Source organism: Martes martes (genome assembly GCF_963455335.1).
Source record: "Martes martes genome assembly, chromosome: 6".
Taxonomy (NCBI): domain Eukaryota; kingdom Metazoa; phylum Chordata; class Mammalia; order Carnivora; family Mustelidae; genus Martes; species Martes martes.
In genome coordinates, this window is record NC_137893.1 from 146,252,483 (window position 1) to 146,278,660 (window position 26,178).

Here is a 26,178-nt window from a genome sequence, read left to right on the forward strand (position 1 = left end):
GGGCTGCTGCGTGCGGGGCCGCTGGGGCTCTCGGCTGGGAGCGGCCGCCGGTCTCCGCGCGAGTGGACCCGCGGGCGCGACCCAGTTGCCGGCAGCCAATCGGGGCGCTGGGAGGGCGGGCGGCAAATTCAAACTGCCTGCGCCACCCCCGCGCCCAACGCTTAACTCCCGACCAACCGGAGAGTATTTGAATTTGCTTCGAGTTTATCCCGATGGTGACCAGAACCAGTGGAAGAGGCCTTTTGAAAACCTAAAGGACAGTGACAAACTCAGCGCTGTTACTTTGCACAAAGGAGTTGCAGACCTTTGGCAGGGCCTGGTAATGTTTTTGTCGTTTAGTTACCGGGACAGGGAAACCGTGACATTGTTCAGTGATTGCCGTACCTCGCAGACCAATTACTGCAAAATTCCAGGAGACAGCAAAGGATGGAAACAAGCGGCAGCTCTTTCTTTGAGAACATGGGTGGCTCTTAAAAGAGCCTTTAGTTTTCAACTCGCAGCTAAGTCGCTATTTACTTGGCGCTGGTGTACTTGGTGACGGCCTTGGTGCCCTCGGACACGGCGTGCTTGGCCAGCTCCCCGGGCAGCAGCAGGCGCACGGCCGTCTGGATCTCCCTGGACGTGATGGTCGAGCGCTTGTTGTAGTGCGCCAGGCGGGACGCCTCGCCCGCGATGCGCTCGAAGATGTCGTTGACGAACGAGTTCATGATGCCCATGGCCTTGGACGAGATGCCCGTGTCGGGGTGCACCTGCTTCAGCACCTTGTACACGTACACCGAGTAGCTCTCCTTGCGGCTGCGTTTGCGCTTCTTGCCGTCCTTCTTCTGCGCCTTGGTCACCGCCTTCTTGGAGCCCTTCTTCGGGGCCGGCGCCGACTTGGCTGGCTCGGGCATGATTCACAAAAACTCAGACCTCTGCGAAGCAAGAAATGATAAGGAAGCGTAACCAATCCCTTTTATATAGAAGCCCTTATGCAAATGAGGTGTAAATTACAGTCCTGTGTCTGATTGGTGGCCATTCAAGGCAACGTCAGAAGTTAGTGCTGCCCAATCAGAATGCAAGGATCCAAAGTTGCCATTTCCATTGGTTAAAATGAAGCTGCAATCTCAACCAATGAAAAATTTTCTTTTTCAAGCCCGATAAGGGTTATAAAAAGTGCCACCCTCGCGACTAAGTTTTGGCAACTTAATGCACTGCTAAAACTTGGGGCTAGTATGTCTGGACGCGGGAAGCAGGGCGGCAAGGCGCGCGCCAAGGCCAAGACGCGCTCGTCGCGGGCGGGTCTGCAGTTCCCGGTGGGCCGCGTGCACCGGCTGCTGCGCAAGGGCAACTACTCGGAGCGGGTCGGGGCCGGCGCGCCGGTGTACCTGGCGGCCGTGCTCGAGTACCTGACGGCCGAGATCCTGGAGCTGGCGGGCAACGCGGCGCGCGACAACAAGAAGACGCGCATCATCCCGCGCCACCTGCAGCTGGCCATCCGCAACGACGAGGAGCTCAACAAGCTGCTGGGCCGCGTCACCATCGCGCAGGGCGGCGTGCTGCCCAACATCCAGGCCGTGCTGCTGCCCAAGAAGACCGAGAGCCACCACAAGGCCAAGGGCAAGTAGAAGACTGGCAGAGTGTGCAGCTCAAATCTCCTGTCTAAACCCAAAGGCTCTTTTCAGGGCCACCTATATTTTCTGGAAAAGAACTTTAACATTTATTTTGCTAAATAGGAAGAGAAGGTGAAACCTACTTGAAAGCGGAGTGTTCTTTAACTCCTATTCTCGGGTTGAAAGCCCACTTCCCTGTGTCTAGTCCAAAACTGTCACGTACGATAGATTTTGTCGCATTTGAGGTTTGCAGTAATTGTAAACACCTCCTGGGTATCTCGTCTAATTGTTTAGGTAGGTAGTGTGCGTCCACAGGCAGCTATTAGCTTTCGTAAGTGACATTTCTGGTGCACATCAGCTTCCCTGGCTGAGTTTAGCAGCCGGCCACGGAGAAGCCGCACCGCTACCGGCCCGGCACGGTGGCCCTGCGCGAGATCCGGCGCTACCAGAAGTCCACCGAGCTGCTGATCCGCAAGCTGCCGTTCCAGCGGCTGGTGCGCGAGATCGCGCAGGACTTCAAGACCGACCTGCGCTTCCAGAGCTCGGCCGTCATGGCGCTGCAGGAGGCGTGCGAGGCCTACCTCGTGGGGCTCTTCGAGGACACCAACCTCTGCGCCATCCACGCCAAGCGCGTCACCATCATGCCCAAGGACACCCGGGTCCTCTACAGGTTAATGGAGGGCCTCATTACAGGATAGCGCCCCCCGCCCCCCCCCCCCCGCCATCCAAAGGCTGTCAGGAGCCACACCCGTGTTTCCTAACAGTACACATGCTCTGAGGCACTGCCCCCCACCACCCTCCATGTTGCCAAGTGAATAAAATACTGGGATTACATTGGTATGCAGGACACCATTCTGGAGCCCGAGAAAACTTTCTCACATCTGGGATGAACCTAAAATCTTCAGGGCTGTTGCCTCGGGGTGATTTCTGTCGCACTTCAACATTTAAGGGAAGTTTCCCGGAACTAGTGCAATTGAAATGTGCAATGTTGCTAACTCCGCAGGCTGTTCTGCCTTCCAGACTCACAGGAGCGAGTGGAGTCAGGAAAATACTATAGAGGAGTCTGATGTGGTTTGACCAAGGGCTGCTTAGGAATGAAGTACAGTGTGTGGCGGGTTTCTGACAACCCCTGGCCTCTCTGAGCGGGCAGGTTAGGGATGGAGGAAGGTCCGTTGACGAGCGTCACACTTAACCTTTGTTACTGTTAGGAAATAAGGAAATAAGGAGGGGCGCCTGGGTGGCTCAGTGGGTTCAAGCCTCTGCTTTTGGCTCAGCTCATGATCCCAGAGTCCTGGAATCGAGCCCCGCATCAGGCTCTCTGCTCCGCGGGGAGCCGCTTTCTCTTCTCTGCCTGCCTCTCTGCCTACTTGTGATCTTTGTCTGTCGAATAAATAAATAAAATCTTAAAAAAAAAAAAAAAGGGAAATAAGGAAAACCCCTGCCAACTGGTTTTATTGCCCAGGGTACAGAATCTTGCCTCCTACTATCTGTTCACTGAACTCCTTTAACTGATGTCATCTCAAAAGGGGGGGGGGGGGGGGTAGCGGGAAGCATTCTTAGTTTTTTTTCTTGAATATCTTGGACAGCCTTGGCTACCCGGTGACATTTATGGAAATCCTTCTCAGAATAATATTTGAGGTGCATGAAATGCAAACATTACAAAAAACGTATCCCATTAGTTAGTGATGTATTTTTAACAAAAATAAATTTGATAGGACTGACATGTGCCTAACTAGCAAACACATTACATGATACATGCTTGATGAGCCTAACAACTGCCATCGCTAATCAGACGAGTAAATAACGGTTCAAGTAATTTGGTAATTGTTATGAGACATGAGATTATCTGTGATTTCCACTGGGTGACAAGTACTGAGGTTTGTGGCCTAAATTCATTGTAAAGAGCAGTCAGGTAAATCATGTTTCTCCATCCCAACTCATGCGGTTTCTCCTCACTACCACGCACCCCCCACCATGCACTGCCGATTTTTATCCTTGGGGGTACTGTGGCATGTATGGACTCCAGCTTAAAAACCCTTGTTCTAAAATTTGACCTACCCATGACTTTTCAGCCTAATTACAATTTTTCCCTGAAAGCGCCCCTTCCTATCTGGGATTTCTTTAACACTTAAAGTCTATTAATATGTCATATTAATATTCTTGTTTCTATTTCTTGTATTTAAAACATAACTACTTTTTTTTAAGGTAAACCACTTCTAGTCCTAGTGTAAATATGACTTTTGGGAATAAAAATGAACACTGATGACAGTATCTAACAATGAGAGGCACTCAGATGCACCCCCTCCCATAGTAAGATATTTGACTTTTCGATGGGCTTTTTAGAAGCTGTGTGACCCACATGATTTTACTCATTATTCAATTGTTCTGTCCTTAAATATGTCTTCCAATTTTAGGGAAAGAAAAATGACTTTTCCTCTACTCTTCTGAGTGTTCGACTGAGATCCCTGTAGTAAAAGACAGTTTTCCCAAGAGAAAAACACAGAGACTTTTGTTAACATTGCTAAAGAACAAAAATTCAACTGAGTAAATTTAAAGGTCAAATTAGCTTTATTCAATGATTCACAGAGCAGGTGGCATCCCATCTGGCAATAGAAAGTCGTTCTGGGGAGCTATAGAAAAGAAAAGGCTTTTAAAGGTGGAAAGGTGGCAGAAAAAGGAAACTGTTAGCAGCTAAGAATGCATTGTTTCAGGCAAGGTCATCCTCCTAAAGGGGCGGGCCTATTGGGTGGATTATCTCACTAGCAGACTAGGTTAATTGCACTTGGCTAAAGGTTACATTCCTGGGGGTGGCAGTGGGATTCCAAGGGAGTGAGATTGTGACTAGATTAGGTATTAAATCTTGGTTTGCTGATGTGGGGTTTACTCAAGTGACTCCATGTGGGGCTTGCTGTCTCCTTTCTAACATGTGTACCTCGTGTACATATGGAGGTCACACTGCAGACAACCAGGAACCCCCCAAGATGCCTTAAAAATACCGTTTAAATACTGTCTCCCACTTGTCAGGGAGCAAGAATTCCTGTCCCCTTCAAGGGTCCTTCCAGCTGGGCTAAGAATCCAATTGACATGAGAAAGATTAACAGGAGAAAAGTCTAATTTAATAGCATTTGTACAGGGAATCCACACAGACCTGGAAATTCCAAAGACAGGCAAAAGAAGGCATATATCTCATTCTGAACTAAGACGGCGTCTGGGATTTCGAAGGGAAGGGACGACCTTCATGAGGCAGTAAGAAGGGCGGGTGTTCCGTAATTAGATGTTTGCCCCGTCATACAGGTGGGTCACTCAGAAAACGTTTACCTCTGTTAATAATCCTCTTCTGGGAACGACCCCAATTTCGATTCTTCTATGTACCTATGGGAGGCACAAAAGTTTCTCTCGAGCCCACAGGGTCTTTACTGTCTTCAGCTCAGAATAATTTCGGCAAAAAGGCCCATCTTTGGGGCTTCCTGCCCTCGGCCCTTATAAGCCTACCACAAAAGGTGAGGAGAAGTTAGTTATGGGAAGGTTACCAGGAACACAAGAATCAAGTTTGTTAGGCAGATTTAAGTTGGGGCCCTCTCCACTGATAAAGGTCTAAAACTGCCTACTGGTGTTGCTGGGTGAGCTGGGAGACCTGGGCCTGAGGTCTGGACCCAACCCATATCAAAGATGTCACGGAAGGCTCTTCGTCTCCTCACAAGAAAGAATTCAAGGGCAGACACAACACAGTGTATGAGGGGTACAAGCAGGAAAGTTTATTGAAACAAAAGAACACTCAGGATGTGAGAGAGCATGGTGAGCTCAAGAGGGAGAACTACGCGTCCTGGGGTTAGGGCTTCTGTCTTCCACTGACAAGTTGTTAACCAGCGGGCAGAATAGTCATTACTTGGGGCCGGAAGCAGGGTCTCTTCACCGGCTCAGGGGTTTCCGGTCGCGGCGCGGCCATCTTGGGCCTGTCTGGTGGGATCCAGCTTCTTGCAGACGCTGCCCGGACCTGCCTCTGACCTCTGCACAGCCGGCCGTGGCCTCCCCCTTGCTGTTTAGTTTAGAGCCTAAACTAACTGCCTACCCTGACACTGGGATTAACCTTTGTCCTTCCTGGTAGAGAGGGAAGGAGAGACAGCTTTGTAAATCTACTTCCTGCTTTTAGGCAAATAAGGGGGAAGACAAAGAGCGTTTCTTCTCTCTGCTTCATCTCAAATGCCTTCAGCTCAAAATCAACCTTATTATGTCAGAGTGGGATATTTTGGGGTGGCCTATTAAGCTATCTTCTAGTACCTAATGTTAATATTTGTATTTATTAGTACAGTATTAGGTCTGTATTAATTAAAAAACCCTGAAATCTGCATTATATTTCTAAACGATACACAGAATATTTCTAAACAAAAGTTTTAAACAAAGGAAACCTGTCTCTTTACAATACTTTTAAGGCTTTTTCTTCCCTAATGTTCTGGGTTAATGTAATTGAGCACTTTTATTTATTTGTAGATATTCATATATCCGTTACAGACAATTTGAATGATCTACTCATTTCAAGTTCCATAGGCTTGATGAGGACTTTTTATAATAGTGCAGAGAAACAATAAGAAAACCATGTGGGCATTGTAGGGAGATTGGGGGAGAGGGGACAGAGGCAAGAGGAGGGAAGGATGGTTACCAGTCCTTCCTTTAGCCTGATGACCCGCCCTTGCCTTGGCTGGATTCTACTCCTTCCCCCTTACGGTCCCTAATCAATTTATTTGCGGGCTGCAGCCCAAATCAAAGGGGACTAGGAGGCCTGGTTTCTCTCATGTGGAATAAGGTCTGAAAGCAAACTGGAAGACACTGACCGCAGCAACCGTTTTTTAGAAATAATACACAAAATAAACACTGAAAACCTGTACCATTGTAAGGGAACTCATGTGTGAGTTCACTCCCCTGGGAATCACAGATAGAAACTGCACCAGGTAGCTCAGTCAGTTAAGTGCCCGACTCTTGATTTCGGCTCAAGTCATGATCCCCTGTTGTGGGATCGCACCCAGCCCTGGGATTTGCACTCAGCATGGCATCTGCTTTTCCCTCTCCTTCAGCTCCTCCCCGGTTCTCTTCTCTCTCAAATACATAAAATCTTAAAAAAAGAAACTGCACCAGGTAAGTTGTCCCACAAAGGAAACTTTATCTGTAGCAAATATCTGCAGGGAATAACTTCCAAAACCATGACTCCCCAGGCAAGGGTGAATGGGTTCCTTTTACGTAGGGTTAGGGTGAATATGTAGGAAGATGAGCCTTGTCCTTGTATGTAGAGGCAGGCATAGCCTCACATGCGCCTTAAAAAACATGCCTAGACTCACATTGTGTGTTATGGAAATGAGCTTTGTGCTCCTTGGGCAGATTTTAGTATGATAATGAAGTACAGGTCACTGTAAGGCACTCTGTGGGTCACTCAGTGGTCCACCCGCACAGGTCGGAGTCCTGATTAGTTCAAACTGGTCTGGGTGGTCTGGCCGGTTGTTAATACTTGAAGGGTAGGTTCACTTTCCATCACGGGATACTCTGCTCCTGGGGTCGGCTGCCTGAGCTAAGAGATCTGCTGGAAAGAAGAGCTCTAGGAAAATGTGGGACAAACATCAATGAGTACAAGCAGGTGGGCAGCAAAGGTCAGGTCTTGGGGCCTAGCAGATGACATTGTCACTTTCCTCCTGGAGTCCGTCACTTTCCTGCCGATATTCCATCTGGTAAAGGATGAAAAAACCAAATTCTCCATTGAAAAATTGGTTAAGGGGTACCTGGGTGGCTCAGTCGGTTAAGCGGCTGCCTTGGCTCAGGTCATGATCTCAGGGTTCTGGGATGGAGCCCCATGTCGGTCTCCTTGCTCAGCGGGAAGCCTGCTTCTTCCTCTCCCACTGCTCCTGCTTGTGTTCCCTCTCTTGCTGTGTCTCTGTCAAATAAATAAAATGAAATCTTTTTAAAAAGAAAAAGAAAAAGCTTTGCATTTTTACAAAATAATATACTGTAGGTTTATAGATAAATGCTTTTGGCCATCAATTTCAGAAACTATAAAGAGCCTGACCAACTTTTCAGATATCCGTCCATTGCTACCTTCTATCATGACTGTGTTATGCAAGTTTCCATTAAATCAGATGAAGAGGGAGTCTACTGGTTGGTGGGAATTTTACTGATTTTTAAAGTAGAGAAAGTAAGGTCTGTAAAAGGTATTTCAATGAACTAATGTTGGGGAAATATAAGGGAAAAAAGAAAACAATGTTTTTTAAAGATTTTATTTATTTATTTGACAAAGAGAGACACAGTGAGAGAGAGAGATCAAGCAGGGGGAGTGGGAGAGAGAGAAAGCAGGCTTCCCTGGGAGCAGGGAGCCTGATACGGGGCTCCGTCCCAGGACCCTGGGATCATTACGGGAGCTGAAGGCAGATACCTAAAGACTGAGCCACCCAGGTGCCCCAAGAAAACAATTTTATTGTTCAATAAGCATAAAGCCAGAATATTAGGCTCATCACTGGCAGTCTTCTAAAGAGATGGCAAAGACAAAGAAATCTCACTTTTTTTAGAGCTAATCAGATACAACCCTTTACATCAGGTAGGATTTGCAATGTAGTCTCAGATATTAGCTGAAGTTAAATTTCCTTTTCAAGAAACTGACAAATAGAGTACTGTTTTCCTTGATGATTACATTTCAAAATAAAGGAGTCAAAGATCCTTGAGGAAAGTTCCTGAGTTAAGAGGCTGGCCAAAGACATTTCGCCATCAGAAGGATTTACATACATTTGGAAAGGATAGAGAAAGAAATTCTGAAAGAGAAAAAAGGAATAGAGGGACCTTCAGAGAGAAGTCAGTCTCTTATCTTCCATTTCTATTTGCCCTTAAACTAAACTATGCTATTCCTCCCCTCTATTAAAATATACTGATTTTGCCTCCCACTATTTGAATCAGTTTTGTTTCTTCAAGTGTTTGGCAAGTTTCTTTTATTGCAACATAAATGCCGAAAAAAATCTCAATATTTTAATGACATTTATAAATTCTTTTTATTTATTTTATGAAATTTAAGTGGAATACTTTGGAAATGCTGTAATTCAACATCTCTAAAAGTAAGACATTGAAATAAAGGATAGCAAGAAAACAATTGGGTAACAAGGGGATTCCATGCTAATGTTGAAAATAGTGATTAAAATTTCTCAGAATTTAAGCAATATTGTATATGTATTTATACTATATATATTTAACTAAGTATATCATTGTATTTATATTTGTTTATTATATATATTTAACTAAGTATAAATATTAAGTATATTTTTTAATAAAGAATTTCTTAGGGGTGTCCGGGTGGCTCAGTCGGTTAAGCATCTGCCTTCAGCTCAGGTCATAATCCTGGCGTCTTGGGATTGAGTCCCATATGAGGCTCCCTGCTCAGTGGGGCTCCCTGCTCAGTGGGGAGTCTGCTTCTTCCTCTGTCTGCTGCTCCCCTTGCTTGTGCTCCCTCCCTCTCTGACAGACAAATAAATAAAGTCTCAAAAAAAATAAAAAAATTTTTTCTTAGAATGAACAATGTATACTTTCTTTTCCCTGAATTTGAATTTTCTACTTGTTTGTTTATGACAAATTAATTGTTCTTGTACTTAATGAAAGTTTTAGAAAGTTTTTTAAAATTATATTTATCTAGGGAAAGAAAAAACACTACTGAGATACACTGAAAGACCTAGTCTGATGGAGAGATTCAGTATTTTTCAGGTTAGGAGGACACAATATTCCAAAGCTAATAAATTTACCATAATAAATGTACAGCCAAATACTAAGATATTTCTCAATGTTACAAATAATTGTAATACTTCAGCAGTACACACAGACTGATCAACAGAACAGTGAAAATTCAAGAAATGATTTGAAGTGAACTATTCCATACATAAACAATTAATTTCCTCAAGTAAGTGGAGAAAATATATGTTATACTGATTAGCCAGCTGGTTAACTTTTTAAAAATTAATGCTCTATACAAGAAACCAAGTCTGGATTATTATAGTTAAAATTTTTTTTTAAATGGTTCTACTCATTATGAGTAAAATATAACAGGAACTGTTGTTGAAAATGAAAATTGGTACCCCTTTGGCAGTGGAAGAGAATTTAACCATATCCCTGGAAGATCTTTAAATTCTCTATTCTATTAGCACATCGTGTTTCACTTCTAAGAAGTTAGTGTTTGGAACATATCCCCCCTCCCCCCCCCATAACAAGGAGAAAACCTTTACAAAATGGTATAATCTTACGCAAATACTGTTAGAAAAAGAAAATGCATGCATATATGTGCAGATAAAAACAGCATATTTTATTCTCTCTTTTTCAAACGTATCCTCTACAGTGTTAAAGTTGTGTTGTTTCACGAGGATAGGACAAGAGAGAAGAAACAAAGAGCCTTAGGTCTTGAGGCTACACTCGGGGAACAAAAGCGAGCACCCTGGCAGCAGGCTGTTCCTTTCCAGATCCCCTCCTCCAACCCAGAGGGACTTCCCGCCACAGCCCTTCCGGTTTCCACTCCGGTCCGCAGAGGTTACCGATAAAAAGGAGCTGCGCGGCCGAGAGGCAGTTTTGTGCTTTTACGGCTGCCGAGATGTCTGGTCGCGGCAAGGGCGGGAAGGGCCTGGGCAAGGGGGGCGCCAAGCGCCACCGCAAGGTGCTGCGCGACAACATCCAGGGCATCACCAAGCCCGCCATCCGGCGGCTGGCCCGGCGCGGCGGCGTCAAGCGCATCTCCGGCCTCATCTACGAGGAGACCCGCGGGGTGCTCAAGGTGTTCCTGGAGAACGTGATCCGCGACGCCGTCACCTACACGGAGCACGCCAAGCGCAAGACGGTCACGGCCATGGACGTGGTCTACGCGCTCAAGCGCCAGGGCCGCACCCTCTACGGCTTCGGGGGCTGAGCCTGGCCGCAGCTTTCGGGGCTGCAGCCTCACCGCCTTCCCTAAAGGTCCTTTTCAGGGCCACCCACTTGCTCGCAGGAAGAGCTGTTCCGGGCAGACTTACAGCACATTTACCACTTTTCCGGTGTCCTTTCTTTGGACTCTGGACGAGGGTTCCGTTCTCGGGTTTGTGGAGGCAGCGGCGCGGCCGGTGGCAGTTGGCGCCCAGGGGCGGCCACGCTCGGCGGAACCCAGGCGGGGAAGGTGGGTGGCTTGCAGCCGCCAGGCCTGCCTCCCTCCTCAACTCTGGTCTGGCCTTCCCACCTAGAACCTCATTTCTCTCCTCCCTGCCAGACAGGCAGGCAGAAGAAGTGGTCTTCGGACCAAGCTTACTCTGACTGAAAATCTGCCCTCCCTACCTGAAGACTTGGATTTGTGCCACTGGGTGCTGGAAAAAACGAGCCCTTCAGACACCTATCGATTACTAGGTCCTTATGTTAACGAAACGCTGTGTAAGTTTAATGCAGCTTACTGGGTTCTTTATGCCATCAAAGTGACCAGAGGCTCAGGTACCCTGAATTCCTGCTGACCAATCTTTTTTTTCCCTGTGACATAGGAATCACATGGTATCTGGATCACTAGTCTAACCAAAAGTCTCAAGATTCTGTAGGTCTTAGATCTAAAAGACCGCACCCAACACTAATTTTCTGTTTTGAATTTAGACCTTAGTGTCAGAGTGAAGGGTATAAGCAAAGGGATAAAATCCACACATCAGGAACCTTAAATAATCTGGTGTTCGGTTAAGCGGAGCTGCAGAGAGCTCTAGCAAGGGTCTTGAAAATGTATCCCTCTTAAAGACTATAGGACCTAGACTTAAGTATGCATCTCTATGCTGGAAATTTAAATTACTGTTATTTCCCATTACAAATCACACTGCTATGGGCGTTGTACACACAACTGTACCCTTCTCTGGTTGCAGATCTGGGGCGGTGGGGTGGGGGGCATTGCTTAGTAAGGAGGTCTGCATATTCAACACAACACGAGCAGCTTGCATTCCGGGGTTGTTTTTGGTTTAGACCCCCATACTCTACAAGTACTGAGTTCCGGTTACTCCCCATCTTCAACATTTCACTAGTGCAGACATTTTTTGCCGGTCCACATTTGCTAAACTAAATCTTGTGTATTTAAGTTGCGTTTCTGTGATTATAATAAAGTTGCTTAGTTTCTTACAAGCTTTTTGGCTATTTTGGAGTCACGTTTAATAATGTTGGGTTTATAGTTTAAGTAGTTTTTGCAAATGCTGCCTGTTCATATAGGGGTTATTTCCCTCTCCCTTAATTCGCCAAAGAACTGCAGGCATAGACCAAAAAACTGAGGCTGCTTATCTCATTATTTGAGTTGGAGAGTAAGGCTTTTCTGAAATTACTGATAACAGACTGGTCTTCCTATTTTCTTAATAAGCAATGATTGATTAACCAAAAGCTTAAAATTTGCAAGGCACTGTAACAGGCAAAGATAGAGTGAAAGGGAAGAAACCCTGCCTGTAATAGTTAATTCAAATTTGTGTTAAATGCTTTCCATGGATTCTCATGTAAATCTTCTGAGATAGGTTTTATTATTTTAAATTGGCAAAATATACGTGCTGACAGCCGTCAACCAAGTCACAAATGTTATATTCTATAACCCAAACCTGTAATATTTTTAACCACTCTCTGGGTAGCTAGAGAAGCCATCACAGAGTGGGTTGCAGTCCTGGTCCTTCCTATGGTGCAGAACTGAGGAGAGTTTCTGGACAGGTACAAGATGTGCCTCTGACTAGCCCAATCTGATCCAATTATTCCAGTGTCTTCTACCGTAGGTCTGACTGTGGGCCTGAGAAAATCACGTATTCTCTCACTCTTCACACAGATATGGCTCTGGAGAGCACAGAATTTAGCAGCTGAAATCACAAAGTTCAGATCAATGTTCTTGTACAAATAGGCAAACAGTTCTGCAGACTTTAATTTGCTCAAATTATCAGAGGCACAGGATCCCACTTGTTACTTATGTGCCTTGTTTTTCCCCATTATGCCACCTACCACTTAACTAGCTCTCTAGCCGTTGTATGACAAACTAGTAAACTAGCCGCGTGTCTTTTTTGTGAGCTCCAGTATTCCATTTCTTTAGTCGGGAGAAAAGCTGTTTATCTTTTCCCTGCAGACCCCTCCCCCCTCCCATGGTCGGCCAAGATGTGGGCAGGAGAGGCCAACTTTTTAAAAGCTTGAGATCAACGCTCTGTCAACTTAATGGCCTTTCCGCCATTAGCAACCGCCTGGGACATGAGATGGCTGCTGAGCCACAGGGCGGATTTTGGTTAATCACTAGGGGCTAAATTTACTAATACATAAACGCAAATTAGAACTGCAACGGAGAAAGGCCACAAGACCCAAGCTATTAGGATTTAAACAAACACAACCAAAGGATCCACTTTCGCGGCAGAAACAAGAATTCTTTTGTGCTCACACACAGCACCCATTTGCGTTAACGTCCGTTAAGGCTCCTGTTTACAACATACGGCGACAGACGCCGCGCGGTACACCCGGTCCCTTCCGGCCAAAGGCAGTTACGAGCACAGCGCGGGTTACTCAGAGGAATGGAACCCGCAGAGCCGCCTCGGGGTAACTGCCTGGAACTGAAGCCTCGATCCCGGCCGAGAATTTGCAGCTCTCTTACCGACAACTTAGTGGCTCTGAAAAGAGCCTTTGGATTAAGTTTAAACATTCTTACTTGACGAGTTTACTTGGCGCTGGTGTACTTGGTGACGGCCTTGGTGCCCTCGGACACGGCGTGCTTGGCCAGCTCCCCGGGCAGCAGCAGGCGCACGGCCGTCTGGATCTCCCTGGACGTGATGGTCGAGCGCTTGTTGTAGTGCGCCAGGCGGGACGCCTCGCCCGCGATGCGCTCGAAGATGTCGTTGACGAACGAGTTCATGATGCCCATGGCCTTGGACGAGATGCCCGTGTCGGGGTGCACCTGCTTCAGCACCTTGTACACGTACACCGAGTAGCTCTCCTTGCGGCTGCGTTTGCGCTTCTTGCCGTCCTTCTTCTGCGCCTTGGTCACCGCCTTCTTGGAGCCCTTCTTCGGGGCCGGCGCCGACTTGGCTGGCTCGGGCATGACTCGGAAATAATGCCAAAAACGCTTAGTGTAAAAACAAAAAGTGAAAGAACGTGAGCCCCGTGCGACTAGTCCCTTTTATACAGAAACCTTATGCAAATAAGGTGTAAATTACGGTCCTGTGTCTGATTGGTGGCCCTTCAAGGCAACGTCAGAATTTGGTGCTGCCCAATCAGAATGCAAGGATCCCAGAGCTGCACTTCCATTGGTTAATATGAAGCTGCAATCTTGACCAATGAGAAACCTTCTTTTTCGCGCTCAACGGGGGTTATAAAGAGTGCTCGGGTGGTGCTTTAGTCTCGGCAGTTTCTTCTAGCGCGGTTGAGTTCGGTATGTCTGGACGCGGGAAGCAGGGCGGCAAGGCGCGCGCCAAGGCCAAGACGCGCTCGTCGCGGGCGGGTCTGCAGTTCCCGGTGGGCCGCGTGCACCGGCTGCTGCGCAAGGGCAACTACTCGGAGCGGGTCGGGGCCGGCGCGCCGGTGTACCTGGCGGCCGTGCTCGAGTACCTGACGGCCGAGATCCTGGAGCTGGCGGGCAACGCGGCGCGCGACAACAAGAAGACGCGCATCATCCCGCGCCACCTGCAGCTGGCCATCCGCAACGACGAGGAGCTCAACAAGCTGCTGGGCCGCGTCACCATCGCGCAGGGCGGCGTGCTGCCCAACATCCAGGCCGTGCTGCTGCCCAAGAAGACCGAGAGCCACCACAAGGCCAAATAAGGAGCAAGGTTAGGGACATTGGAAACCAAAGGCTCTTTTCAGAGCCACCTATCGTTTCAAAGAAAAAGCTGATGCACTTTATCTGCTCTTACATTTTGTGGCGGTTAGTAATAACCGTTAAGTGTTCTGGGAGGAGGAACCCGACTGGTAATGCTAGACGTAGTCAGATCTACAGGAAAGCCAACTTGGAAATCGTTCAGGAGGAAAGCTAACAGGTTGAGGAAAGTTTGCTCTATAGTTACAAAAGGAGCCAAACGGGCCAGACCCTCAGCCCATTTTAATGAGGGTCTTAACTATTACTGGTTTTAAGCTGCCAAAAGTAAGGCTAGCATGCATTGACTACTGTCCCAGGATAACTCAAGCAATTTGAGGACAGCTTGACTTAAGTGGTCTAACTACAATTTTCACCAGATGTTGGGATTGTTACTGGTCATTTCCATTTTCTTTAGAATTTCATTTTGAAGGGAGTCTGATACTGATTAAAGATACACAGAACATACTGAATCCCATATTAGTAAATCCTTGGTTCTATTTCTTTGGAACACATCTATTTGCTTAATTCACTCAGCCCAGGACACAACAGTGGATGCCATCTAGAATATCTGCCTCTGGGAGCTACTTACAGGCAGGAGAGACAAATAGGTAAGGTGATAAGTATCCTATGAAGAAAAGAGAGAAGCTACAGAGCATAATGGGGACTCCTACTTTAGATAAAGGGTAACTGATCAGAGACCTACATAAATCAAAAGAAGAGATGAGCCAGGTAGGTATGAGGGGAGGAGACTTCCAAGTAGAGGGAACTGAAAATGCAAAGGTCTTAAGACAGAAAGCGTGTGGAAACAGCCAGCAGGCTCTGAAGGCTATGATGGAAAAACAGGAGGTGGCGAGCACAATATAGGACTTTGTAGGGTGTGTAAATTAATGTGTATGAGTGATCAGAAACAATAGCACTCCTGAGCTCTGCGGTAATAAATTTGATAATACAAATCAGCTACATGTGGAAATCTATGGACTCCAACCCATTTAAAAAACAAACCAAAAAAAAAAATACTAAAAGTAAAATTAACTTTATCATGTGGCTCACAAACAAAGATTTAGGAGCACACACTTTATGCTTCAGTACACACAGATTTATTTGCTACTGAATGAAAGGGAGAAAATTTCCTCTGTCCGAGTTCTTTCTAGCAGTACTAAGAATTAAATTGACATGAAACAGATTAACAGGAGAAAAAAAGTTTTATTATGTGCATGGGGAGGTCCAGTAATGTAATTGACACCTGAAAGAATGATCAAAGCAGGCAGTTTTTATACATTTTAGACAAAGAGAAAAAAAAATGTGAGGATTTGACAGGATAAAGAAAACAGATGTTTGGGAGCCTGAATTAGTTAGGAATTCTAATTAAAAGCTGGGTTGAAGTCGTAGATCAGTAAAGAAGTAACAAAGTTTGTTTCTACAGCTTTCTTGGCTCTCAATTTCCTATCTCTGGTGATAAGGATGTCTTTTACATCTCAGTGCTGGGAGGGTGACTTGAATAGAGGAGATTTATTTTCTGCTTTCAGTGTGATGTCCTTGTGCCTGCTGTTTCCCGAGTAGCTCCCATTCAAGATAATCACTGTGCCATTGTGATACACTTGAGGACAGCCTGCCCTGGGCCCCTACACTACTCCTAGTCTTTGTGTGCAGAAGCCCTATTGAATAAAGCAAGAGTAAAATGCAGGAGACCCAGGAAAAAGATTATGGTAGCATAGCCACACAGGTCATGTCCTCTGGGAGCAGATTCCCAGATGGAGTTTGGGGCACAAAATGTGATTAGAGGCTAACAGCTGTGAACGGAGGAAGAGGAACAAGGATGGGACAGAAGAGGATGGCAGACTGTGCTACAAGGCAGACAAATGTGGGAGCTCTGATGCCTGGGTTGCCTACCAGTGATGCCCCATGCCAGGCAAAACCTCCCCTGGGCCAGTCTTTATAGCCCCACTTTGCTCTGTCCGGACTGTGGGCTGCCATGGACAAGGGTGTGACCTGGAGTGAGGCAAAGGCCGAGGGAGCTCAGCGGCTGCCCAGCTCCAGACCACAGTCACTCTGCAGCTGGGCTGCAAGTCTTTCTTGGCAGGGTGGCTGGAGGGGGGGGGGGCGGGGGGAGGCTGGGGGGGTGGCACTGGACATTTTTATGCCTCTGACATAATTAACATGAATATAAACATCAAAGTAATGTCAATGATGGTATTTGAAAAACTTTTAGCATATATAGCTAGTATTAACTACTTTCATTGGGGAATTCAAAAGGAATGTGTTTTCTTTTTAGAGAAATGAGAAAATCTACAGACTTTCTGAAAATCTTTAGTAAGGTTATATACTCCTGTAAGAATCTTAGATGTTTCCATCCTTGCAAATGGAAGGTGACAAAACAATTGTAAGGGGGGGGCGCCTGGGTGGCTCAGTGGGTTAAAGCCTCTGCCTTCGGCTCGGATTCCTGATCCCAGGGTCCTGGGATCGAGCTCCGCATCTGGCTCTCTGCTCAGCGTGGGGCCTGCTTCCTCCTCTCTCTGCCTGCCTCTCTGCCTACTGGTGATCTCTGTCTGTCAAATAAATAAATAAAATCTTAAAAAAAGAAAAAAAAAATTGTAAGTACTACGAGAGGAGCTTCCTTCCACTGGCCTGCTCTCCGTTCTCCAGATCCAGCAAATCACTTCACCTATCTGCTACTGGGAAAGAATCCAGCTTTGCAGCATTAGGTGAAAGCTCCAAAATGAATAGTTGAGGCCCAGACCAGAGGAGAGTGAGCCATTAAAGAGAGGTTTTAAGGGTAGAATCCCCATGATGAGATTTGAGATTAGCACTCTCCTAAGAAGAGACCAGAACACCTTCCGCCGCCCCCAACCCACAAACAAATCACGTGAGCACACGGGGAGATGGGGACCCCTACAAGCCAGGAGACGGGTCCTGAGCAGACACTGAATCTGCGGGCACCTTGGTCTTGTACTTCCCAGACTCCAGAACTGTGAGAAATAACTGAGTGGCTGGGTGACCTGGGGAGATCCTGAGCGCTAGGGCCTCGACTCAGCCAGACCCAAAGGAGTCCGCGAAGGTTCTCTTTCTTGTGCTGAGGAGGAGTTCAAGGACAGACATGTACACAGGGGACACGAGACAGAAGCCGGGAATTTATCAAAGCGAAAAGTTACACGCTCGAGATATGAGAACAGGCGGCTCAAGAGGGAAAGAGAGGGCTGTGTCCCCCAGGGACTGGGTTTCTGTCTTTTTTGGACAGTTGTTAACGAGGAGGCAGAACAGTCACTACTTGGGGCCGGAAGCAGGGTCTCTTCACCGGCTCCGGGGTTTCCGGTCGTGGCGCCGCCATCTTGGGCCTGCCCGGTGGGATCCGGCTTCTCGCGGCCCTGCCCGGGCGGGCCCCTGACCTTCCCCACAGCCCGCGGTCGCCTCCTCCTTGCTGGCCTCCAGGCATCCATTTTGAGCCTCACTAACTATCTGCTTTAACATTTGTTATTTAAGCCGTCCAGCCTATGGTACTTGTCACACCCTCCAACTGAGTAAAACAAGAAAGTGCAGGGTTATTTCTTTAATCCGAATCTCAATTTGTAAGAGAGAAATCTGTAAATCAGGGTATTATCTACCCCAACACACAGCCCACACGGAACTGCCTTCTCTTAACTATTTTAAGGGCCTATTCAGCCAGAGCGGCCCCACCCCGTTGAACTGCCATTTTGTTGCAAAACTTAAATTGACCTTGCCCACCCCCCCCAAAGGGGAACTTATTTAAAAGCAACTCCGGGAAACCAGTCCCACGTAACAAAGTCCAAATACAAGGGTGGGTCAGGCCAGGTGGAGGTATTCAATCAGTGGGGGCGCATACTGTCTCCTAGCAACCAAGGAGTATGGGCCCCGCCCTTTGGGCACCTTTTGGGCGCCAATTCTGAACTAGGTGATAGGCTGGTTCAAATGTCTACTAGGGTAAATTGTAATTCAATTGTAATTCAATTGTAATTCAATTGGTCACCTAGCATCACTGTGTGCATCTCATTGGCCACCTGTGCGTGGCCAGGCCCAACCACATGGCCTTCGCTCTATAAAAGTTAGTCTGGAAAGGAGGGAGGGGTCGTCCTTTCTGTAAGGGGCCGTGGGGTCAGTGTATTTGGCCCTTGGGCTGATTCTTGATGCTTGGTGCGAAATAAAGCTTTGCTTGACCTTCTCTTTGTATCAGTCTCGCTCCTTTGACCATGGACCCATTATTGGCGGACCCAGCATTGGGGACCCAACAGTATCTGGTCTCATAGACTTTGGTCTAAAGTGTGCAAAACTTGGGTGAGGTTGTTCAAAAGAAGATGTTGGAAGATTTTAGCAGGAGTATCACTATGAGATTTGCACTAACAAATACAAAATGAGAAAGCATAAAACTAGACTTAATTATTCAAATAATGTTTACAGTACAGATTCCTGAAAATGGGGACCATAGTTAATACATACTTTTTCCCATGTTCGAGTCCTTACCCCCTCATCTTCATACCTATTACTAGATGGGTCTGTTGTAATGCATTGGGGATAAGAAACAATTATAAGGTCAAATTTAATACTGAATATAAAATCAAATATTTGTACCCCAAATAACTGCATGATTCAGATAATTAATAAGGATAAAATCTCAGAAATGCATGTGGTTATGGATAATGAGGATGCTTGACTAAGGACAAAAGAATATAAATTTATACCAGGCTGACATCTTTGATAGGGCTTCACTTACCAGGGAATCTCAGTCCCAGGTGTGCTATTCTAAGCACCTGATAGGAGTTCTGATTATTTACAGGAATGCCTGACTGATATCTAGATCCACAACTGGCCATCAGTATATGAATTTAAGATCTCAAGCCTTCCTTGGAATAATCTGAAGCAAAATACCAAAAGAACTCTGAGGGTAAAATTGCTTGTGCAAATAAATATTATTTGACCTATCCAAAGCCAGTCTTCTTTTCATGGTAGAATTGCTAAACTCATTGATATTTTTGTGGAGAGATCATTCCATCTCCTACTTTGTTTGCTCGAAAAGTTTACGAATTAATAAAAATTATCCGACCAGAACTAGAAAGCATTGTCAGGGATCGGCCGGTCGGATTTGGTCCGGTACCACTGCTGAATAAATCAGGAGGCTCCCGGAACATACTAGTCAGTCTCCAACATATCCTTTCAGTAGATCAGTTTACATAAAGAGATAATATTAGAGTTTTTCCATCTCTCTCCCTGGGGGAAGGAGTACGGTGTGACAGTGGTCATTTCGCCCCACTCCACCCTCAAGACCTAACCCAGCACTGTTGTCAGAAGCAACTAGAAATCACAGTGAGCTGCCTCTCTTTCCCCAGTGCATCAGGTAGGACAGTGTGATGGTACCTAGTTTCCGCATCTGATCAAGCCTGCTGTCATCTACTCTTTGTCTTTTTACTACCCAACCAGCGTTTGCACCAAGTGGAGAGAAGTAGAAAGTTTAAGTTTGCAGAAAAGATCAAGAATTCAGCTGCAGACATAATTCGATGTGAAAGGTCTGTGAGACGTCCAGGGAAGGGGAGGGTCCAACCAAGAGGCTGAACATCACCTTTGGAGTTGGGGGTAGAGGTCTTGGCTGAAACCTCGTAGTGTGGGTACAACCAGATCTAATCCCCCAAGGAAGTGAGAGAAGGTAGAGAAGGACACCAAGATTTGAGGACTTGGAAAAGGAAGCATGAAGCATTTTGGCACTGCCGAGAGGCTTTATCCGGACAGCTGTGCAGGTACTTCTGAGCTCCCTTGCTTGCATTTTCTATGGATCTTCAAAATGTCACAGGCGGCCCTAACCCGGGCATCCCCGTCCACACACAATAAAACCAGGCTTCTGTGCTTGGCCGCCGGCTGCTGAGAGACGTTGCTTTCATAAAGCGTGGAACTGCATCTTTGCCCATCATTCATTCTGCGGCCAAGCGATATTCTCGCAGAACCTACTAAAAGTGGAGTTGGCGGGGGGGGGGGGGGGGCGTCCCGTGGAGCTTCCAGGCCGCACGAGCAGCCCGCGCTCCTCTCCCGGTTCCCGCCGCCCGGGAAGGCCCGAGAGAGAGGCCCCGAGGCGGCTGGAGCCCGGGCGGGCAGCGCGGGCTGCGGGCTGAGGCTGGCCCGGCCTCCCGGCGTCCGGGCCTCCGGCAGGTGCGCGCCTCGGGACCCGGGGACCCCCTTCGGCAGGACTGCGCGCCAAGCCCACCGGTCTGGCCCCAGATGGGACCCGGGCAGGTTCCCCTCGCGGCCGCGCCTCTCCAGCCGGGGGCCAGGGGTCGGAGGCCGGAGCATTTGGAAACGCGGCGCGGCTGGGAGCAGCCGGGAGGGCGGTGGGTTTGCGCGGTCTCGAAGCCCGGGCGGGAATCCCCCGGGGTCGGACAGGTCCATGCGGGCAAACTCACTTCTCCGCTTGGGTTTGCTCGCCCGCAGCGCAGTCCCGGGCGGCGGCGGAGGACGCGGCAGGCCCCCGGGGGGCAGCTCGGAGAAAGGCCTCAGGACGCGCAGGTGGCTTCCGAGCGCCGCTGCAGGTGCTCCAGGGCGGGAGGCCGGCGGCCCCGCGACGGGCGGCTCCCGGTGGCGCGCCGTGATCGTATAGTGGTTAGTACTCTGCGTTGTGGCCGCAGCAACCTCGGTTCGAATCCGAGTCACGGCAGGGCTCGCGGGCTCCCCTGCGCGACCCCCCTTTTTCCAGCGCGCGTCTCCCGAACCGGAGGTGCCCTTCACCCCCTGCCCCGCCTCTGGCGTTCGTCTCTCTGTTTTGGGGCTTCTCCCCCCAACCATTCCCAAGTCCCACAGCCCTGGGGACACCGGCTGGAAGTCCCAAGAAGAAACTGAGGTAATAAAAATAAACCCGGGAATCTTTTCCTTTTAACCGCGAGGGAATAACCGCCGGGACTGATTGTGGCGATCTTGCCCAGCGCACGAAGGCCCGATTCTGCATCGCACGTACCAGGTTCGTGGCGGGGCCAGGGAGGAGAAATTGTGAACCTCTGGAGAAAATGGGGAGAACTTTTGGGGAAAACCATTATGGCTCACAAGCCTATCTGACCTCTTCAGCTTCCAGAGCTATTTAGAAAGGGGCAGGTGGACCGGGAAAGGTGGGTGTAGGGGAGACCCCGCCTTGCAGATTTTGAAGGCTCCACAAATACTGTCTTCTGTCTTCTTTCTCATATTTTTAGCAGCTTATTAAGAAATTTCAGCATGAGGATCAGTCTCCAAAAGGCTTCCCTTCTGTAGGCTGAACCAGCCCCCATTCCTTCGCTGATGGTCTGACACAGATTCTGAAACTCGCCCCAGCAAACCTTCAGAGACATGGAGCCTGGGCCGAAGTGTCTTATACTTTGGACGTCATCCCTCTGGTGGCCCCAGCGGTTTCACTCCACTCATCGGGTCGTCCGCGGTCACCGGTATCACCTCTGCCCTTTCATGTGTGTTCTTTCTCCTGGGTTTTCCATGGGCGAGGACAGGAATCAAGTACGTATTGACCCAGAAGGACCAGTTCCTGTCAATTCTTTTGCCACCAGTGAACAAGGAGAGTCTGATTTAGAACAGAGACAAACCCCCGAATCTTGGAGTTCTCTAGAACACATTTCCTTCTGCTCTTGCTGGCCTGAGGAGCAGGAGGAAGTCAGTGACTACGGCCCGGAGCCTACCTCTTCCTAAGAGGGTTAGGATCCTAAATCTGGCACCGAATCCACCTATAGCGCCCGGTGAGTGATGGACTGAGGAAGACCAGCACTCTGGATTTGCTCAAAAAGGAGAGAGCTCGCTTGGCATGTACCCAGTGGTCCTCGGCACCAAGCACATGTCTGTATTTCATATATATTGTGCAGCTTGGAATAAGCATCAGCAAATCTGGTATAAACTGAGCAGGGGAATTACATGAGAAAAACATTGCATTTTCCAGGTATCCTTTTATGAATGCACGAAGAGCAGTCTGGGAGCCTCCTGCACAAGCTGCCAGTGACCTTCGCTGAGAGAGCTGCCCTCCTCTGTGGAACTCGTGATCTGGTGTCTGCACTTCTCTGTGCCTCATCATCGTCATGTCTCAGGGGATGTTAATGAAATTACCACTTTTTGCAGCTGTCCTAAAGACTTAAGGGCCTAAAATGCAGGGTGGCACTAGTTCACGGGGGCACAAACCAAAAACACGATGAAATAAGCCATTGTTAAAAAGAATAAGAGATCGCGTTGCTACTTCTATGGAAGAAGTCTCCGTGCAGCGGTGAGGTTGTGAACACGGGCACAAAACTCAGCATCTTTTTAAAATGACTGCCATCTTGGGCTGTTTTGATGGTGACGTGCTCATTCCCACCATGGCTGGCAGAGTTTTGCCCGTCCTCCAGATTAAGGCTTATTGCAGGATTTCGGCTAGTCTGTTTATGAAGCTGATCGTCGCCGAAATGTTTGCCATGATAGGCTATCAACGTGGGAAGGGCGCAGAGAGAGGTCTTGGAGAAAGGCAGATGGTAGAAAGAATGGCCACAAGTCAGGGAACCAGGAAAGGGACAGATTTACGTTCAAGGAACTTTCTTTTAATATGAGCAGAAATCCAGAGGGAGCAGGCCAAGCCGGGGGCCTGGGGGACCCATTCTCCCCAGCGCCCCCATCTCTCTATACTCGGACCATACTTGTGTCTCCTTTACACCAGCATGGCTGCTCCGATTTTGGAAAGCTTTTCAACAGGAGAGACGAGGGGCTTTTCCTCCAGGACCTCACAAAGAACCGCAGTCCAGAAAGCTTGAGAAGTGTGAATGGGTGCCGGCCTGGGGGTAAGCCAGGCGTGAGCAGGAGCTCCCGGCTCCCAGCAATGGGAATCAAGCCGCCCTTCACTTTGTTAAGGAATAAAAATGGATCTTAACCTCCAGGGGCCTCCAGAGGCATTCTTACTGCTTGCTCCGTGTCCTCCAGCCTCCTTAGTCTTCCCTCCAAGTGTGAGGCCCAGGGCAGACTCCTATGGGCAGAGGCTGGAAAGGGAGCAGGTCAGGTACGGCAGTCTTAACGAGAAGAGACAGAAATGGTGACTCACGTGGCTTCTGCCTCGTGGCTCTTGGTAGACCCGTGGCTGAGGTTTCCTGGCAGTTCTCCTCCACTGCTTTCACCAAAATATCTAAAATCTTTGCTTTTCATCTTTTAGCCTGTGATCTTCCAATAATTCATTTTTATGTATAAAGTATGGATTTTGTCCCCGATTATGGATAATTGAGTCCGCAATACTTAAAGTTAATAGTTGACCTTGCCCTCTGCCCTGCCCCGCCACCTCGGTCAGACACGAGGGTTTCATTATTTGCTTTGGTCTATATTGTGCCATCCATTCCGTTTCATGGGTTTAGTTATACACTTCTGCAAAAATACCGTATATATTCGCTGTTATCCTTTGCAGCCCCTGTAATACTTACAAGAGAAAGCAGTTCTACCATCTTTTTCTTCTTTTTAAAAATGACTTAGCTTGCCAAAGCTCTCTAGGCCTTCCCAGTATCAGAATCTGTTGGGATTCTGATTGAACCCTCACTTAATATATATTTTAATTATAAAGAAACTTTGCATGTTTATTTTACAAAGCTCTTGCTCTCATTAATACGGTGTATCTCTATATTTACTTAAGCAGTTTCTGGCCTTCCCATAACATTTTATAACTCTTCCTGTGCAAATATTATACATAATTTGTCAGACTGTTCCTTAGGTATAATTTTTCAAGCCTTATTTTCTGTAGGCTTCAGAATTAAAATTACAAAGAGTGGCTAGCAAATGTGTTAAACTCATTTATTGATCTTAAACACTTAACGATTCTGTTTTCTCTGTAGATATCATATTGTCTGCAACTAACAGTTCCTTATTTATTCCTTTTCCTTCCTTATCTATTCCTTCCCAGTTTTAAACTGGCCTCAGAGACTACGAATGCTCCTCCCACGTGGAGTGAGTAATGTTATTTTTATCAGCACAGTTTTCGGCAGATCTTATCATTTCAGGCCCAAATTCATCCCCCAGTTACGGATATTTCATTTGGGGCTGTCTACCCGCATCCGAGATGCTCTCCACTTCTCATCTCCTCGAATTTGTCTTCCCCAGAAGTTCCAGACCTCGTACAGTCGGGCTCCCTCGGAGCTGCGAACACACCAGGCTCCCGTCACCTTGGCCTCTCTCTCGCTCCTCTCCTGTGCTGCATTTTTAGCTCATACTTTCTGTGTCTCCAGTCTCCCTACCTCTCAACTGACATTTCATTTTTTACAGAGATCCCGGGGAAGAGGGTACTACAGGTAAATCGTACAAGGCAATGTACATCTGAAAATGTCTCTTTTCTGTTCCTACTCGATGGATACTCGGGTTTCACTGAGAACCTAGGGCGGACTTCAGCTTCTTTAAGATTGGAAACCACTGCTTTGTTGTCTTCTAGCTTCTGGTGTCAACCTTGGCAAGTCCAGGTTGTTCTGCTAACTGGTCCTTTTTGTGTTTCTCTCCCCTCTCTAGAAGATTTTATGTTCTTTCCTGTTTCCTCAGTAGTCAAGGGTCAGATTATTTTTCTCCATGTGACTGAATATTCAGTGATCCCCGACTGCCTAGAATTTTTCATTTGTTTGTTTGTTTTTCAGATTCTGATATGTACCTGATTTTTTTAGGTTTATCTTCCTTGCATTTTCCCTATTATTTATTTTAGAAGTAGTGTTATTTGTCTATTACACATCCTCGTCTTTTCCTTCACTGTAATTTTTTTCTCTCCTTCAGCACTATGTTTTTGCTTGATGTTCCCAAATACCGCACATTTTCTGATCTACTTGTTGAATTTTTTATTTCCGATCATGTATTTTTGTTTTACAGAAGCCTCTTTCCTTGTGTAGAGAGATACACCTGTTGCTTCCCTCTTCAACGCTGTGTCCCTCCTCTCTGAGTACATCAGTTTATTCCTCAGCCTTGTTCCATCCACGTAGCCCTTATCCCTCAAGTTGCTTTTTGTTTCTGTGGTTTTAGTGCCTTTCTGTCATATAGTCTTCAAATCTGTGACAATTCTGACTTTTCTATTCCTAGCTAAGATCAGGATACCGGAAAGGGGACTGGCAGCTCGGACCCGTTGGTGGCACAGTTGCCCCGGGAGGGGAGGTGGCATTGAAGTGGGCCGGGAAGGCTCAGTGTGTGTTGGCCCGGTTTCCGGCGCAGAACCGCAGCCCCTGGCCGCGTGCAGCGCCCCCAGGCCGGGCACCTGGGCTGGTCCCGACCCCAGGCCCAGGCTGCACCTGCTAACCCTTACCCAATCCCCTCGCCCGGGCGGACAATCGTAGGAATTCCTGCAGGTGCGGCGCTCGCTCTCTCGGTGAGCAGATCTGTTTCTGGAGTCCGCAGGCTTCCTTGTGACCCTCGGGGCGGCTGGACGTGGCAGGAGCAAGACAATTTTTCTGCGACGACCCGATGCTCCGCTCCTGCCGCTGAGCGGCGCAGGAAGCTCTGTCTCCCGAACGATCCGTAAATCTGTTTTTCTATCAGCACTCCCAGAAAGCCTTTACTTGGGAAAAAAAAAAAAAAGAAATTAAAAGAAAAAAAGAAGAAAAAGAAAAGAAAAAGCACTGAAAATAAAACCCAAAACAAACCTGCTGTTTGCCTTCGAGCCGGGGCAGAAAAGGAATCGCTGCCGTCACTGGTTCCACTGGGGATCGAACCCAGGACCTTCTGCGTGTAAAGCAGACGTGATAACCACTACACTATGGAACCGCAAGCTGGCGAACGGGTGCCTGGCCCCAGATACAAAAGCTTCTGGACAAACACGTCGAAAAATGTTTCTAGTGACCCGGTCGAAGGACAGGC

At 47.6% G+C, this 26,178-nt stretch overlaps 6 protein-coding genes across 6 annotated transcripts; 4 read left to right on the forward strand and 2 right to left on the reverse strand.

Moving 5' to 3' along the window:
- Positions 1 to 512: 512 nt before the first annotated feature.
- LOC308345083 (histone H2B type 1-K) lies at positions 513 to 893 on the reverse strand (the record flags this gene model as incomplete). Its single annotated transcript, XM_080807043.1, has 1 exon — positions 513 to 893. The coding sequence occupies one exon, from the start codon at positions 891 to 893 to the stop codon at positions 513 to 515; it is 381 nt and encodes a 126-aa protein (XP_080663169.1).
- A 321-nt stretch (positions 894 to 1,214) lies between these two features.
- Positions 1,215 to 1,607, forward strand: LOC308345155 (histone H2A type 1-B; the record flags this gene model as incomplete). The annotated part of the gene is made up of 1 exon (XM_080807108.1): positions 1,215 to 1,607. The coding sequence occupies one exon, from the start codon at positions 1,215 to 1,217 to the stop codon at positions 1,605 to 1,607; it is 393 nt and encodes a 130-aa protein (XP_080663234.1).
- Positions 1,608 to 1,969: 362 nt separating this feature from the next.
- Positions 1,970 to 2,290, forward strand: LOC308344430 (histone H3.1-like; the record flags this gene model as incomplete). Its single annotated transcript, XM_080805972.1, has 1 exon — positions 1,970 to 2,290. A coding segment is annotated over one exon (321 nt), but the record flags the coding sequence as incomplete, so codon positions are not given.
- A 3,034-nt stretch (positions 2,291 to 5,324) lies between these two features.
- LOC308344877 (histone H2B type 1-K) lies at positions 5,325 to 13,682 on the reverse strand. The gene is made up of 2 exons (XM_080806698.1): positions 13,246 to 13,682; positions 5,325 to 7,509 (listed from the first exon to the last, which is right to left on the reverse strand). Exon 1 carries the CDS (start codon positions 13,633 to 13,635, stop codon positions 13,255 to 13,257), a length of 381 nt encoding a protein of 126 aa, XP_080662824.1. The 5' UTR covers positions 13,636 to 13,682; the 3' UTR covers positions 5,325 to 7,509; positions 13,246 to 13,254.
- On the forward strand, positions 10,189 to 10,500 carry LOC308343991 (histone H4; the record flags this gene model as incomplete). Its single annotated transcript, XM_080805277.1, has 1 exon — positions 10,189 to 10,500. The coding sequence occupies one exon, from the start codon at positions 10,189 to 10,191 to the stop codon at positions 10,498 to 10,500; it is 312 nt and encodes a 103-aa protein (XP_080661403.1).
- Positions 13,683 to 13,967: 285 nt separating the features above from the next.
- On the forward strand, positions 13,968 to 14,354 carry LOC308343903 (histone H2A type 1-H; the record flags this gene model as incomplete). Its single annotated transcript, XM_080805134.1, has 1 exon — positions 13,968 to 14,354. The coding sequence occupies one exon, from the start codon at positions 13,968 to 13,970 to the stop codon at positions 14,352 to 14,354; it is 387 nt and encodes a 128-aa protein (XP_080661260.1).
- Between the last annotated feature and the right edge of the window lie 11,824 nt (positions 14,355 to 26,178).